General features: G+C 47.5%; 1 protein-coding gene across 1 annotated transcript; it reads right to left on the reverse strand.

Annotated features, from left to right (window-relative positions):
* Positions 1-1,569: 1,569 nt before the first annotated feature.
* aqp4 (aquaporin 4) lies at positions 1,570-16,601 on the reverse strand. The gene is made up of 5 exons (XM_078217003.1): positions 16,419-16,601; positions 9,195-9,603; positions 3,513-3,677; positions 3,338-3,418; positions 1,570-2,059 (listed from the first exon to the last, which is right to left on the reverse strand). The coding sequence occupies exons 1-5, from the start codon at positions 16,514-16,516 to the stop codon at positions 1,784-1,786; spliced, it is 1,029 nt and encodes a 342-aa protein (XP_078073129.1). The 5' UTR covers positions 16,517-16,601; the 3' UTR covers positions 1,570-1,783.
* Between the last annotated feature and the right edge of the window lie 327 nt (positions 16,602-16,928).

The raw sequence follows: 16,928 nt of genomic DNA on the forward strand, positions 1-16,928 counted from the left end.
GTTAATAAAAAGGATTTAACCTCCTGCCCACAGGAGGAGAAGAGAGAGTTGGAGCGATTCCGGGAGAAACTTCCAGTGCTTTGGATGTAACCAGCTGACGCCACCGGTGCCAATGATGGGGTTCAGGAAATCAGGACATGTGTTAGAGTCCAGAATTGGGGCAAGGCAGAGACCTTGGTGGAAGTTTTAGAAAATTCTTTAATGGGACATGGGCGTCGCTGGCTGGCCAGCATTTATCGCCTATCCCTCGTTACCCTTGAGAAGGTGGCGGTGAGCTGTTTTCGCTGCAGTCCGTGTGATGTAAGTACACCCACAGTGCTGTTAGGGAGGGAGTTTCAGCAATTTGACCCAGTGACAGCGAAGGAATGGCCGATATATTTCCAAGTCAGCGTGGTGAGTGACTGGGACGGGAACCTACAGCTGATGGTATTCCCATGTATCTTGGCCTCGGGTCACTGGCTGTGCGGAGTTTGCACGTTCTCCCCGTGTCTGCGTGGGTTTTCTCCCAGACTCCAAAGGTGTGCAGATTCGGAGGATTGGTCATTCCAAATTGCTCCTTAGTGTCCTAAGCTGTGGAAATTCGGGTGATTAGCGGAGTAAATATGTGGGATTACGGGGATAGGGTCTGTGTGGGACGTTCTGTCGGAGAGTGATGTAGACTCAACGGGCCAAATGGCCTCTTTCTGCGTAGCACGGTGGCACAGTAGATAGCACTGCTGCCTCACAACGCCAAGGAACCGGGTTCAATTCCCGGCTTGGGTCACTGTCTGTGACCCGGTCACCTCCGGGTGCTCCGGTTTCCTCCCACAGTCTAAAGATGTGCAGGTTAGGTGGATGGTAAATGTGCAAGGTTACGGGGATAGGTGGGGTGGTGGGCCTGGGGAGATAGTCTGTCAGAGAGTTGTTGCAGACTCGATGGCCCCAATGGCCTCCTTCTGCACTGTAGGAATTCAACGATTCTGTCTGCTTCTAAGTGGTGGGGTTTGTGGGTTTGGGACATGCTGTCTAAGAGATGGGAACGGAATGGACCATGGAGAGGTCAGAACACAACAATCAGAATCCTGAACTTTTGGCTTACTCTCAATACAGTAGGCGTACAATATTAGTCCTAGCATCACAGTATGTTGTACTATTTAACAAAGCAATTTCACTCATTGCAAATAACTCACCTTTGACAATATGGAGCATTAAGAATGAAGAGGCCTGTGTGCATTCTGACTCCAAACAGGCACAGATTCTTGCAGAGTTCCATTCTCAGCACCAGCAGAGCGTTTAAACTCTCAGTCAACACAAAACCACCTTGGGTTTTAGATTGGAAAAGACTTCCTGCGACTAAATCCAAAACCATTTATTGCCACCTGACTAACTCTGTTACTTTCCGCAGCTTATCTTGTTCTGCCTGAACAGCATCAGGTGGATTTTCACTGCTGGTAACGCTGTCAGCAACTCCCTCTGTCAAAGAAATCCTTTCAGGGACTTTTGCCATTGAGGAGCATTCTGCATTCTTCCAGAATAAAGCTTCTCTACAAACATCTAAGTGAAAGGAAATCATTTGGACTACAAACTTAAACGGTGCTTCACCACTTTATGTGACCCCAAATTAACCTTCCTGAAATAGTCTGAAGCTAATGTTATTCTCCTGACAATGGAATAATTGCTATTGTAGATGCCAAGGGGGGTACATAGTACCATGTATTTACAGTAAATCTGTTTCCTTTATAGGAATGACACTAACACTGGACATTTCACAAGCCTCTTCTCTGTTTCCAGTGCCCTTTGCTAGTCATACAGATGACAGGAGTTCCTTTGTGGCGTCTTTCTCCTTTTCTTCACTCTTATCGATGTCCATGCCCTCGGAACTCCCAGGTTTGACGGCCAGGTCCTCGTACTCGACGGCTTGGCTCCTGTTGTCCTCCGCCTCGGTGTATTTATCCCCAGCGGGCTGTGTGTGCTTAAAAATATCTTTGAAGTGGTGCTTCAACTCTTTATCCGGGCAGAAGAGATACTCATAGAGTGCGGCTGCAATGATCCCACCTATCATTGGACCCACCCAGTAAATCTGACACGGGGGGGATGGTGGGGGGAAAAAAATCACAATCGTTTAAGAATACACAGCACAGAATCATAGTCATAGAATCATAGAGGTTTTGCAGCATGGAAACAGGCCTAACTTGCCCATGCCGCCCTTTTTTTTAACCACTAAGCAAGTCCTAATTGCCCACATTTGGCCCATATCCCTCCATACTTACGTAAGTGTCTAAATGCTTTTTAAAAGACAAAATTGTACCCGCCTCTACTCCTACCAGTGGAGCCATTGGTTGAAGGGCCAAATGGCCTACTCCAACCTGTATTTCTTATGCTCCTAAAGTCATAGGCCACATTGCCTACTGTGGGCCATTGCAAACTGCTAGTAACTAACTCGGGATGTCAGAGTGTTCAATGACCATTATTCCTACTCCTATTGGCATTAGATTGGCAAAATAACTCGGGGGGGAGGATGGAGAAATTTCTTTCTGCAGTGAGTTGTTGTGATCTGGAAGGCGCTCTCTGAAAGGGCGATGGAAGAAGCTTCAATAGTAAACTTCCAACATGGAATTGGAGCAGGAACTTTTTCAGGACTATGGGAATGAGGAGAATGATGTAGATAGCCCCTTCAGAGAGCTACCAGAGCCATGATCATATTGAATGGTTCTGCAAGCTCAGAGGGCCGAATGGCCTACGCCTGTACCTAGTTAGGTTCATTGACCCAAACAGGTGCCAGAGTGTGGCGACTAGGGGATTTTCACAGTAACTTCATTGCAGTGTTAATGTAAGCCTTACTTGTGACTAATAAATAAACTTTAGCTTTATTTTCTATGTTTCTATGATGGGCCAAGTGGCCTCCTTTGGTGCTGTATCATTGCAGCTGTGAAGGAGGCGATACAGCCCATCGAGTCTGTGAGTGGTTAGCACTGCTGCCCCACAGCGCCAGGGACCCGGGTTCGATTCCCGGCTTGTGTCACTATCTGTGTGGAGTTTGCAGGTTCTCCCCTTGTCTGTGTGGGTTTCCTCCGGGTGCTCCGGTTTCCTCCCACAGCCCAAAGCTGTGTGAATTAGGTGGATTGGCCATAATAAATTGTCCCTTAGTGTCAGGGGATTAGCGGAGTAAATATGTGGGATAGGGTCTGGGTGGGATTGTGGTCGATGCAGGCTCGATGGGCCGAATGGCCTCCTTCTGCGCTGTAGGGATTCTATGAGTCTGTGAGTTGGGCAATATCGACCACAAAGCCCATCATTTACCATCATTTCAAAGCGACTTATCTTTTATTGGTACGAACGATAAGTGACTAATAGTTACCCAGTGATTTTCCCAACTCCCTGTAATAACCGCAGGTCCAAATGATCGAGCGGGGTTCATACTCGCTCCCGTGTAGTTAATCTGAAACAGAGGAGGAGAAGTCAGCAAGTACTCAAAACTGCAGCTAGCTTTGAATCAATTGCAATCTATTTCATGGGGGGTTTGATAGACTTACAGCAAACAAATGGCCAATGACCACAGAGAGACCAATTGCCAAAGCAGCTGAACCCTTGAGGTCTTCACGTCGAGAGTCACATGTGGCAAAGATGGTGAACACGAGCTGGAATGTGATCAACAATTCAACCAACAGACCATGTCCTGCCGAAAGTTTCCCATTTACCTGTAATATTGAGAAGAATCTGTTACAGCTCACAGCTTTATATGTGTATATCATAGAATCATAGAATCCTGACAGTGCAGAAGGAGACCATTCAGCCCATCGAGTCTGCACCGACAACAATCCCACCCAAGTCCTATCCCCGTAACCCCATGTATTTACCCTGCTAATCCCCCCGACACTAAGGGGCAATTTAGCACGGCCAATCAACCTAACCTGCACATCTTTGGGCTGTGGGAGCACCCGGAGGAAACCCACGCAGACCCGGGGAGAACGTGCAGACTCCACACAGACAGCGACCCAAGGCCGGAATTGAACCCGGGTCCCTGGCATAAAGGAGAGTGTTAATTCCGTTCTACAGTGAGATGGTTTAAAGTTAAAGTTAATTTTATTAGTCACAAGTAAGGCTGACATTAACACTGCAATGAAGTTCCTGTGAAATTCCCCTAGTTGCCAGCTCCAGCACCTGTTCGGGTCAATGCACCCTAACCAGCACATCTTTCAGACTGTGGGAGGAAACCAGAGCACCCGGGGGAAACCCACGCAGACACGGGGAGAACGTGCAAACTGTGCACAGACAGTGACCCGAGGCCGGAATCGAACCTGGGTCCCAGGCGTTGTGAGGCATCAGTGCTAACCACTGTGCCACCATGATAGTGGTAATGTCACTCGGACTAGTAATCCAGAGGCCTGGACTCATGCTAGATAGATGTGGGTTCAAATCCCACGACAGTTGCGTTTAAATTCCCATTCAAAGACATCAGACTTTTGAATGGGCCTACCTGAAATTAAGTTGATCTTTCTCTGCAGCCTAGCTATGACTGTAACATTCCATTCTGCACCCTCTCCTTTCCTTCTCCTCTATCTACTCTATGAACAGTATGCTTTGTCTGCATACCATGCAGGAAACAATACTTTTCACTGTACATGTGACAATAAATCAAATCAAATTTATATTCAATGAATAAATCTGGAATATGAAATTAGTTTCAGTAATGGTGACCGTGAAACTATTGTCGATTGTCATGAAAACTCATCTGGTTCACTAACGTCCTTTAGGGAAGGAAATCTGCCGTCCCTACCCGGTCTGGCCTACATGTGACTCCAGAGCCACAGCAATGTGGTTGACTCTCAACTGCTCCTTGAAATGACCAAGAAAGCCACTCCATTCAAGGGCAATTAGCGATGGGCAATAAATAAAGTTAAAGCATTAGTCACAAGTAGGCTTACACTGCAATGAAGTTACTGTGAAAATCCCCTAGTCGCCACACTCGGGTGTCTGTTCGGATACACTGAGGGAGAATTTAGCATGGCCAATGCACCCTAACCAGCACGTCTTTCAGACTGTGGGAGGAAGTTGGGATACAAGGAGAAGTTGGGATACAAGGAGAAATGCCTAGATGGGTGGAGAACTGGCTTGGCCATAGGAGGCAGAGGGTAGCGGTCGAAGGGTCTTTTTCTGGCTGGAGGTCTGTGACCAGTAGCGTTCCGCAGGGCTCTGTACTGGGACCTCTTTTATTTGTGATATATATAAATGGTTTGGAAGAAGGTGTAACTGGTGTTATCAGCAAGTTTGCGGATGACACGAAGATGGCTGGACTTGCGGATAGTGATGAGCATTGTCGGGCAATACAGCAGGATATAGATAGGCTGGAAAATTGGGCAGAGAGGTGGCAGATGGAATTTAATCCGGATAAATGCGAAGTGATGCATTTTGGAAGAAATAATGTAAGGAGGAGTTATACAATAAATGGCAGAGTCATCAAGAGTATAGAAACACAGAGGGACCTAGGTGTGCAAGTCCACAAATCCTTGAAGGTGGCAACACAGGTGGAGAAGGCGGTGAAGAAGGCATATGGTATGCTTGCCTTTATAGGACAGGGTATAGATTATAAAAGCTGGAGTCTGATGATGCAGCTGTATAGAACGCTGGTTAGGCCACATTTGGAGTACTGCATCCAGTTCTGGTCGCCGCACTACCAGAAGGACGTGGAGGCGTTAGAGAGAGTGCAGAGATGGTTTACCAGGATGTTGCCTGGTATGGAGGGTCTTAGCTATGAGGAGAGATTGGGTAAACTGGGGTTGTTCTCCCTGGAAAGACGGAGAATGAGGAGAGATCTAATAGAGGTGTACAAGATTATGAAGGGTATAGATAGGGTGAACGGTGGGAAGCTTTTTCCCAGATCAGAAGTGACGATCACGAGAGGTCATGGGCTCAAGGTGAGAGGGGCAAAGTATAACTCAGATATTAGAGGGATGTTTTTTACACAGAGGGTGGTGGGGGCCTGGAATGCGCTGCCAAGTAGGGTGGTGGAGGCAGACACGCTGACATCGTTTAAGACTTACCTGGATAGTCACATGAGCAGCCTGGGAATGGAGGGATACAAACGATTGGTCTAGTTGGACCAAGGAGCGGCACAGGCTTGGAGGGCCGAAGGGCCTGTTTCCTGTGCTGTACTGTTCTTTGTTCTTTGAAACCGGAGCACCCGGAGGAAACCCACGCAGACACGGGGAGAACGTGTAAACGCCACACAAACAGTGACCCAAGCCGGGAATCGAACCTGGGTCCCTGGCGCTGTGAGGCAGCAGTGCTGACCCACTGCGCCACCGTGCCACCCCAATGCCCTTTAGGGAATGAAATTTGTCATCCTTACCTGGTCTGGCCTACATGTGACTCCAGAACCACAGCAATGTGGTAAACTCTCAACTGCCCTCTGAAATGGCCGAGAAAGTCACTTGGTTCAAGGACAATCAGGGATGGGCAATAAATGCTGATCTTGCCAGTGATACCCGTAAAAAAATGGGAAAAAGTACATCCGTCTGTCAGACATGGTCTGCAATGACCACAGACATCTCTCGAGTGAGGAGAACCACTCCACATCCAACATGGCTGACCAGGAATCTCTCGAGCTCTTACGTACTAGAGGGTAAGCAGCTTGGTTGTTAACTTGTCCAGCCATGTCATGTTGACCGCTTCCATGGCCGATGAGTCCTGGGATGATTTGATTTGATTTGATTCGATTTATTATTGCCACATGTATTAGCATGCAATGAAAAGTATTGTTTCTTGCACGCTATACAGACAAAACATACCGTTCATAGAGAAGGAAATGAGAGAGTGCAGAATGTAGTGTTACAGTCACAGCTAGGATGTAGAGAAAGATCAACTTAATGCGAGGTCGGTCCATTCAAAAGTCTGACAGCAGCAGGGAAGAAGCTGTTCTTGAGTCGGTTTGTACGTGACCTCAGACATTTGTATCTTTTTCCCGAAGGAAGAAGGTGGAAGAGAGAATGTCTGGGGTGCGTGGGGTCCTTAATTATGCTGGTTGCTTTTCCGAGGCAGCGGGAAGTGTAGACAGAGTCAATGGATGGGAGGCTGGTTTGTGTGATGGACTGGGCTACATTTCACGATCCTTTGTAGTTCCTTGCGGTCTTGGGCAGAGCAGGAGCCAGACCAAGCTGTGATACACCCAGAAAGGATGCTTTCTATGGTGCATCTGTAAAAGTTATGAAATGTAAAAATCTGTAAACTGGTCTTGAACCTGGGATTTCTGGCTCAGAGAAAGGGGTTGGTGTCCCCTGGTGTCCTCCCTCTGCATGGGCCCCATAAACAAATCGCAATTTCAAAGACTTTTTTTTCCTGATTGTATAAAATTAGAAAAACTTGTACTTAAATGGCCTCAGTGTGTCCCAAAAGCATCTGACAGCCAATGAGGCACTTTTGAAGTGTAATCACTTTGGGAATGTAGGAACCGCACAGCAAGCCCCCACTAACAAATGTCAAATTGCTGGAGAAAGTGACACTTTCACAGGATCACAGAATCACTGAATACTACAGTGCAAAAGAGGCCCTTCAGCCCATCGAGTCTGCACCGACACATGAAAGGCCCTGACCTACTCATCTAATCCCACTTGCCAGCACTAGGCCCATAGCCTTGAATGTTACGGCGCGCCAAGTACTCAACCAGGTACTTTTTAAAGGGTGTGAGGCAACCCACCTCCATCACCCTCCCAGGCAGCGCATTCCAGACTATCACCAACCTCTGGGTAAAAATGTTTTTCCCAAATCCCCCCTAAACCTCCCACCCCTCACTTTTAACTTGTGTCCCCTCGTAACTGACCCTTCAACTAAGGGGAACAGCTGCTCCTTATCCACTCTGTCCATGCCCCTCATAATCTTGTACACCTCAATCAAGTTGCCCCTCAGTCTATCTGCTCCAGAGGAAACAACCCAAACGTATCCAACCTCTCTTTTTAATTAAATGCTCCACCCCAGGCAGCATCCTGGTGAATCTCCTCGGCCCCCCCTCCAGTGCATTCACGTTCTTCCTATAATGTGGCGACCGGAACTGCACACAGTGCTCCAGCTGTGGCCTCACCGAAGTTCTAAACAACTCCAACATGACTTCCCTGCTTTTGTAATCTATGCTTTGATTGATAAAGGTGAGTGTGCCATATGCTTTTTTCACCATCCTATTAAGATGCCTTTCTACCTTCAGAGATCTATGAACAAACACGCCAAGGTCTCTTTGTTCTCTGGAACTTCTTAGTGTTTGACACTTTGTCGAGGCTTTCCGTCTTGTACTCATCAGGACATTCACAAGCATACCAATATCAGGGGAAACAACAACCTTGCACTGTATGAGGAGAGGGGTGCTGTTTGGTTGGCAAGAGGACTCTGATTGGGTAGAGACATTGCCATGGAGAATGCTCCAGTTGATGGTGACTGATAGTTAACTGCCGAGCATAGTTTGAAATCTAAACCAGGCAACTTGACTCCCTCAGTACTTCACGGCATCATCAGCCTACATGTGTTTAAGTCTCTGTGGTGGGGCAATGTGTGACCCACTGAGCGATGGCTGATCATATTGTCCTTAATGACTTTTGATAATTCATTGTGGCATGGTGGTTAACACTGCTGCCTCACAGCGCCAGGAACCCGTGTTCAATTCTGCCCTTGGGTCACTGTCTGTGTGGAGTTTGCACATTCTCCCACTGTCTGTGTCTGTTTTCTCCGGGTGCTCTGGTTTCCTCCCACACCCCAAAGATGTGCAGTGGATTGGCCATGCTAAATTGCGCCTTGGTATCCCAAGATGTGTGAGTTGGGGGAGATTAGGTCCACGTTGTATTGATAATAATTTACTGGCTTTGCATTCTAAACTTTTCTCTGGCACGGTGGCACAGTGGTTAGCACTGCTGCCTCACAGCGCCAGGGACCCAGGTTCAATTCCAGCCTTGGGTGTCTGTGTAGAGTTTGCACATTCTCCACGTATCTACATGGGTTTCCTCCGGGGTACTCCAGTTCCCCCCCTCCAAAGATGTGCAGGTTATGTTGATTGGCCGTGCTAAATTGCCTCTTAGTGTCAGGGGGATTAGCAGGGTAAATATGTGGGGTTACGGGGATAGGGTCTGGGTGGGATTGTTGTCGTGCAGACCCGATGGGCCGAATGGCCTCCTTTGGCATTGTAGGTCTTCTGTGATTCTACCCAATCGGCTCATGGCTTTCTGAGGTTGAATTACCATGGTAACTCCGAGTCCACCCATGACGTCTGATGGCGTGATGAGGTAGAGGATTCCTGCTCCCGCGATGGCACCAAGACATTGCCCAACAATGTAGAAGAATCCCTTGGCCAGACTTAGCTTCCTTGTGCACACCATGGCAACCGTTACCACAGGGTTAATGTGTCCCCCACTGATGTGACCAAAACACTGTACCATGGTCGCGATGCTGAGCCCAAAACAGAGAGCTATGAGGACAAGGTCCAACTGTTCACTTTTACTGTCCCAGTCAATGGTGGAGCCCAGACTGAGGAGGACAAAGATGAGTGTTGCCAGGAACTCCCCAGAAACTGCTCTCCAGAATTGCTGTGTCCAGATCCCTTTGAAAGCTGTCATTGCTGCCCTGAACCTGCACAGTGGTGAGTGCTTACTGAAAGGAGAAAGAGAGAGGATCAATTTAGGACCTTCCAAAATAGACCTTCCCAAATACAGTAGTCCCAGTATTGAAACCAACAGAAATGTATTGGCACTCTGTCATTAACCTTCATTATAGGGCGGCACGGTGGCACAGTGATTAACAACTGCTGCCTCACAGTGCCAGGGACCCGGGTTCGAATCCCGGCATTGGGTCACTGTCTGCGCGGGGTCTGCACATTCTCCCCGTGTCTGCGTGGGTTTCCTCTGGGTGCTCCGGTTTCCTCCCACAGTCCGAAAGTCATGCTGGTTAGGGTGCATTGGCCGTGCTAAATTCTCCCTCAGTGTACCCTAATAGGTGCCGGAGTGTGGCGACTAGGGGGATTTTCACAGTAACTTCAGAGGCATTATCACTGGCATGGACCTCTCGGGCTGAATGGCCTATTTCTGGGAGTATCCTGTGTGGTGTAGTTTTACAAGTGTCCTCATGGTTCGTTCCCGTGGTGCTGTATTATTGGTGTTCCCTTTATCTGTGAAAATCCTCACTCAGCCCAGATGAATTCTGACAAATAACATTCACCCTTAAGAGCAAGTGATTCTGTCCCCACTGTCCTGCTCAACATTAGTTCAGGTTATCTGGCCATTATCTCAGTACTGTTTGTGGGAGCTTGCTGTGCACAAATTAGCGATTATGTTCTCTTCATTTCAACAGTGGCCCCACTTTAGAAGAACCATAGAATCATAGAATAGAATCGCTACAATACAGAAGGAGGCCATTCGACCCATCGGGTCTGCATCAACTCTGCGACGGTATCTTCCCCGGGCCCTCTCCCCGCCCTATCCCTGTAGTCCCACACACTTGCCATGGCTAATCCATCTAACCTACCATCTTGGGACACCAAGGGGCAATCTAGCATGACCAATCCCCTTAACCTACACATCTTGGGACATCAAGGGGCAATTTAGCATGGCTAATCCACTTAGCCTGTATATCTTTGGACTGGGGGAGGAAACTGGAGCACCCGGAGGAAACCCACGCAGATACAGGGGGGAGAAGTGCAAACTCCACACAGACAGTCACCCAAGACGGGAATCGAACCGGGGCCCCTGGCGCTGTGAGGCAACAGTGCTGACCACTGTGCCACCATGCCAAAGGAAAGGATGTCCTGAGGTTATGAAAGGTATTGTAGAAATGTGGGCCCAGTATTTTTAATGATTGAATCATAGAATCCTACAGTGCAGAAGGAGGTCATTCGGCCCATCGAGTCTGCACTGACCACAATCCCACCCAGGCCCTATCCCCACAACCCCATGCATTTACCCCAGCTAGTCTCCCTGACACTGAGGGGCAATTTAGCATGGTCAATCCACCTAACCCACGCAGACACGGGGCAAACACTGCAAACTCCACACAGACAGTGACCCAAGCCGGGAATCGAACCCGGGTCCCTGGAGCTGTGAGACAGCAATGCTAACCATGTGCTACTGTGCACCCTCGAGGTGCCTTTAATTCATTTGTATATCGGTTCTAGTCAATTGCTTGTGATTCAATGTTATTCCTAAGACTATCTGGGTGGGACTCTCTGCGCTGTATGACGCTAGGATTGTATGACCCCTGTGTTGCAGTGAAATGTTTCCCCATATCTCATGGAGATCCAATAGCTTTGTACCAAAAGCAGTGCTCAACTGCAATAAGTAACTGAGCTCTATACTCCTACCCAACATCGGACAGCAAGAATAAGAACTTGCATTTATATAGCACCTTTAATATGGTAAAGCCAGCGCAAGGTGCATGACAGGAGCATCATCACTAAAATTGGGAGGAACCACGAGGACAGGTGACCAAAACTTTAGCCAGGTGAGTAGGTTTTAAAGAGTGTACCTCCGAGAGGAAGAGAGAGAGAAGAAACATGGGAGATGTTTAGGGAGGGAATTCCAGAGCGTAGGCCGAGGCAGCTGAAGCACAGCCTCCAATGGCGGAGTGGTTAAAATATGTAAGCTGAGGGCAGAGATCTCGGAGGGTGGTGGGGTGAGAGAAGGTTACAGAAATAGAGAGGGGGGCGAGGGCTTGGAGAGATTTGAACACGTGATTCAAAACCCACTAGCGCGGAGAGTTTTGGGACCTTCTACAGATGCCCAGTTTCATCACATGGAATTACATTGAATATCCAACTCAGAAACAGGTCACTTGGCCCAACTGGTCAATGTTCTATTTAATGAAAGGTAAAAGAGGCAGAGTCCATTTTAGTAATGCAAATCTTATTGGAGTCACAGTCATACAGTCATGGAGTTTTACAGCATAGAAACATAGAATCTAGATGCAGGAGGAGGCCATTCGGCCCTTCGAGCCTGCTCCGCCATTCATTTTGATCATGGCTGATCATCAAATTCAATATCCTGATTCCCACTTCCCCCCCCATACCCCTGATCCCTTTAGCCCCAAGAGTTATATCTAATTTCTTCTTGAAATCAGACAACGTTTTGGCCTCAACTACTTTCTGTGGGAGTGAATTCCACACATTCACCACCCTCCGGGTGAAGAAATTTCTCCTCACCTCAGTTCTAAAAGGTTTACCCCTTATCCTCAAACTGTGACCCCCGAGTTCTGGACTCCCCCCACCATCGGGAACATGCTTTCTGAATCTACCCTGTCTAACCCTGTTAGAATTTTATAGGTTTCTATGAGATCCCCTCCTCAGAAAGAAGCCTTTCTGTGCCGGCCATCAAGCACCTATCCATTCTGATCCCATTTTCCAGCGCTTGGTCTGTAGTCTTGTCTGCTCTGGTGTTTCAAGTGCTCATCTAAATGCTTCTTAAATGTTGCGAGGGTTCCCGCCTCTACCACCCTGTCAGGCAGCGAGTTCCAGATTCCCACCACCCTCTGGGTGAAAAGGATTTTCTCCAAATCCCCTCTAAATCTCCTGCCCCTTCCCTTAAATCTATGCTCCCTGATTATTGAGCCCTCTGCTACGGGGAAATGTTCCTTCCCAGCCACCTTATCTATGACCCTTATAATCTTATACACCTCAACGAGGTCCCCCCTCAGCTTTCTCTGTTCGAAGGAAAACAACCCCAGCCTAACCAGCCTCTCTTCATAGCTGCAACACTCCAGCCCAGGCAACATCCTGGTGAATCTCCACTGCACCCTTTCTGTCAAAGGCACCAAGCACATGAAGGCAATCAGTAACCTGAACGTGTTTGTAGCATGATATAGCACAGAAGGCCATTCAACCCATTGTGTCCATACTAGTTTTTCAATAAAGCTATCCAATGAACCCCCTGTTTCTTCTCCATTGGTAGCACAAGCCACTAGCTTTCGGAGCGCTGCTCCCTGTTTGTGAACAGAACTCACTATAAGAAGGATGTGGAAGAGCTGGAAAGAGTGCAGGGGAGATTTACCAGGATGCTGCCTGGTTTGGAGGGTAGGTCTTATGAGGAAAGGTTGAGGGAGCTAGGGCTGTTCTCTCTGGAGCGGAGGAGGCTGAGGGGAGACTCAATAGAGGTTTATAAAATGATGAAGGGGATAGATAGAGTGAACGTTCAAAGACTATTTCCTCGGATGGATGGAGCTATTACAAGGGGACATAACTATAGGGTTCGTGGTGGGAGATATAGGAAGGATATCAGAGGTAGGTTCTTTACGCAGAGAGTGGTTGGGGTGTGGAATGGACTGCCTGCAGTGATAGTGGAGTCAGACACTTTAGGAACATTTAAGCGGTTATTGGATAGGCACATGGAGCACACCAGGATGATAGGGAGTGGGATAGCTTGATCTTGGTTTCAGATAAAGCTCGGCACAACATCGTGGGCCGAAGGGCCTGTTCTGTGCTGTACTGTTCTATGTTCTAACTCCCACTTACCTGATGAAGGAGCAGCGCTCCGAAAGCTAGTGGCTTGTGCTACCAAATAAACCTGTTGGACTTTAACCTGGTGTTGTGAGACTTCTTACTGTGTTTACCCCAGTCCATCATCTCCACATCTTCTCCATTGTCCAGCCAATGTTTCACTTTCTAACATTCACTGAATTCCCTTTTTAAAGGATTTAGCACTTGTCAAATGCATTAATCATAAAGCGCCAGGGAGTGGGTTCGATTCCCGGCTTGGGTCGCTGTCTGTGCGGAGTCTGGACACTCCCCCCCGTGTCTGAGTGGGTTTCCTCCGGGTGCTCCGGTTTCCTCCCACATTCCAAAGATGTGCAGGTTAGGTGGATTGGCCATGCCATGCAGTGTGAATGTAAGTCTACTTGTGACACGAATAAATAAACTTTACTTTAACTCTTTGGTTCTAATCGACATCAATAACAGATCGCTGACAGTTCCATCATTGAGAGTCGTGTCTTCAGCTGTCTGGGTCTAAGCTCGGGGATTCCCTCTGCCCCGCGTCTCACCTCCACCAAGACGTTCCTCCAAGCTAACCCCTTTGACCAAACATTTGGTCACCTGTCCTAATGTCGCCTTACATAACTGGCTGTCAGATATTTGTGGTGGTGTTTCTATGAAGCACTTTGGGAAGTTTTACAAGAAGGTGAAAAAACAATTAATTTCTAAGTCTGTCTAATGTGAGTAAAACTGTGCGCAAGTGTGAATACTTGGGACTTGGATAAATATTTGAAAGGGAAACATTTGCAGGATAGCGGGGAAAGAGCAGGAGAATTAATTGGATAGCTTTACTGAAAAAAAACACACGGGTATAATGGCGCAAATAGATTCCTTCTGCACTGTATCATTCGATAAACACATTCAGATTGCTGATCGCCCTGACATGTTTGGTGCTTTTAACTGACAGAATAAGATTAGCGTTACTAAAATGGATTTTAATATCTCTTAACTATGCCTTTGTACTGGGGCGGCACAGTAGCACAGTGATTAGCACTGCTACCTCACAGCGCCAGGGACCTGGGTTCAATTCCTGGCTTGGGTCACTGTCTGTGTGGAGTTTGCAGGTTCTCCCTGTGTCTGCGTGGGTTTCCTCCGGGTGCTCCGGTTTCCTCCCACAGTCCAAGAGATATGCTGGTTAGGGTGCATTGTCCATGTTAAATTCTCCCTCAGTGTACCCAAACAGGCGCCGGAGTGTGGTGACTAGGGGATTTTCACAGTAACTTCATTGCAGTGTTAATGTAAGCCTACTTGTGACACTAATAAATAAACTTTAAACCTTTTAACCTATTAAATTGGGCAGCATCGACAGTGAGAGCAACAGATATATTACAGCACAGGAGGAAGCCATTCTGCCCATCTTTTCTGTGCCAGTTGGGCTGAACATTGGACATTCTATTTAATTCTATCTGATGGTGTAGAACATTCCAAAGCTCTGTATTGTGAGCTGAAGCATACAAAACATATGGTGTCTCCCCCTCCCTATCTCTGCAGCGTTCCCCAGCCCTACAACTCTCCTGGATTTCTGCAATGCTTCACAACAGCCTTGATTGTAATCGTTCCATCATTGACAGCTGTTCCTTTTGCTACCCGAGCTCAAGACTCCAGGATTCTCTCCCTAAACCCCTCCCTCATCCCTTTCTCTCTCTCTCTCTCTGTAAAACAGTCCTGAAAACCCAGCCCTTTGGCCAAGTCTTTGGTCACCTGTCCTAATACCCCCTTGTCTGCTTCAGCCTCACCTCCTGTGACACTGTTTCTTTAAATTCATTCATGGGACATGGGCGTCGCTGGCTGGGCCAACATTTATTGCCCATCCCTAGTTGCCCGAGAGCAGTTGAGAGTCAACCACATTGCTGTGGCTCTGGAGTCACATGTAGGCCAGACCGGGTAAGGACAGCAGATTTCCTTCCCTAAAGGACATTAGTGAACCAGATGGGTTTTTCTGATAATCGACAATGGTTTCAGGGTTATCAGCAGATGCTTAATTCCAGATTTTTAAAATTGAATTCAAATTCCACCATCTGCCGTGGTGGGATTTGAACCCGGGTCCCCAGAACATTAGCTGAGTTTCTGGATTAATAGTCTGGCAATAATACCACTCGGCCATTGCCTCCCCTTTACCATGTTAAAAGGCACCATATAAATGCAGGTTGTTGTTGAAAGGAATAGGCTTTAACTGGAGAGAATTTAACCCCAAACTCCCCAAAGAGTCAGAAATGAACGGGATATTGTAATGAAATCAACACCAGCTCAGCCCTGGATGTTAACAACACACAACAAGGCCAGCTACTCTCACTTCAGACCCGACAATTTCCTGTGATTAATTTATTACGTAAAATCATAGAATCCCTACAGTGCAGAAGGAGACCATTCGGCCCATCCAGTCTGCACTGACCACAATCGCATCCGGGCCCTATCCCCATAACCCCATGCATTTACCCTAGCTAGTCCCCCTGAAACTAAGGGGCAATTTAGCATGGCCAATCCACCTAACACACGCAACTTTGGACTGTGGGAGGAAACCGGAGCACCCAAAAGAAACCCACGCAGACACGGGGAGAACGTGCAAACTCCACACAGATAGTGACCTAAGCCGGGAATCGTACCCGGGTCCCTGGCGCTGTGAGGCAGCAATGCTAATCACTGTGCCACCGTGCCGTGATCGTGCGGTGCTAGCTATTATTGAGATTTAAGCAACCAATTTTTTAATGCACAATCCTTTCACTGACCGAACATGAATTCAAAGTGCTGCTTACTCTCACTGACCATTTCTCCATCGCTAACCTTGTGCTTGCTCCAACTCTGATATTTTAGTTGCAAATTTAACTCCTGCCAAAAGCCACTAGATTTACAATGGGTTGTTTTCTACACATATTCCTTACTTTTCGCAAAGACTGTCTGCAAGGCTTGACCTCCTCTTAAACCCGACGTGTAAGAGGTTTTGAAAGTTAAATACCTTGCTGCCGGTGGCTGGGAAGTTGTGACAGGGACCAGAGAGCGGACCAAAGGCTGGCATTGAGATTCTGGCTCGATTCCTTGGTGTGAGTGATGCATTGTACTCCGGCAGCCCCAGTGACTCCCTTTAATAAGCAGCCAGAGAGAGCGAGAGACGTCCCACTCTGGGTAACACCTGAATAAATAGGGCAGATTGCTCTGTCTCACACAGTGTCTTAAATAGCAGACCAGCACATATCACTTATACACACACATATAATATATAAATAGACATGCAGACACACACATACACACACACACACATATATACACACACACACATATATATATAAATAGACACGCAGACACACACATACACACACATATATACACGCACACACACATATATATAAATAGACACGCAGACACACACATACGCACACATATATAATATATATAAATAGACACGCAGACACACACATACACACACACACATATACACACACATATAATATATATAAATAGACACGCA

The sequence above is a fragment of the Mustelus asterias genome, chromosome 7 (genome assembly GCF_964213995.1).
Source record: "Mustelus asterias chromosome 7, sMusAst1.hap1.1, whole genome shotgun sequence".
Classification (NCBI taxonomy): domain Eukaryota; kingdom Metazoa; phylum Chordata; class Chondrichthyes; order Carcharhiniformes; family Triakidae; genus Mustelus; species Mustelus asterias.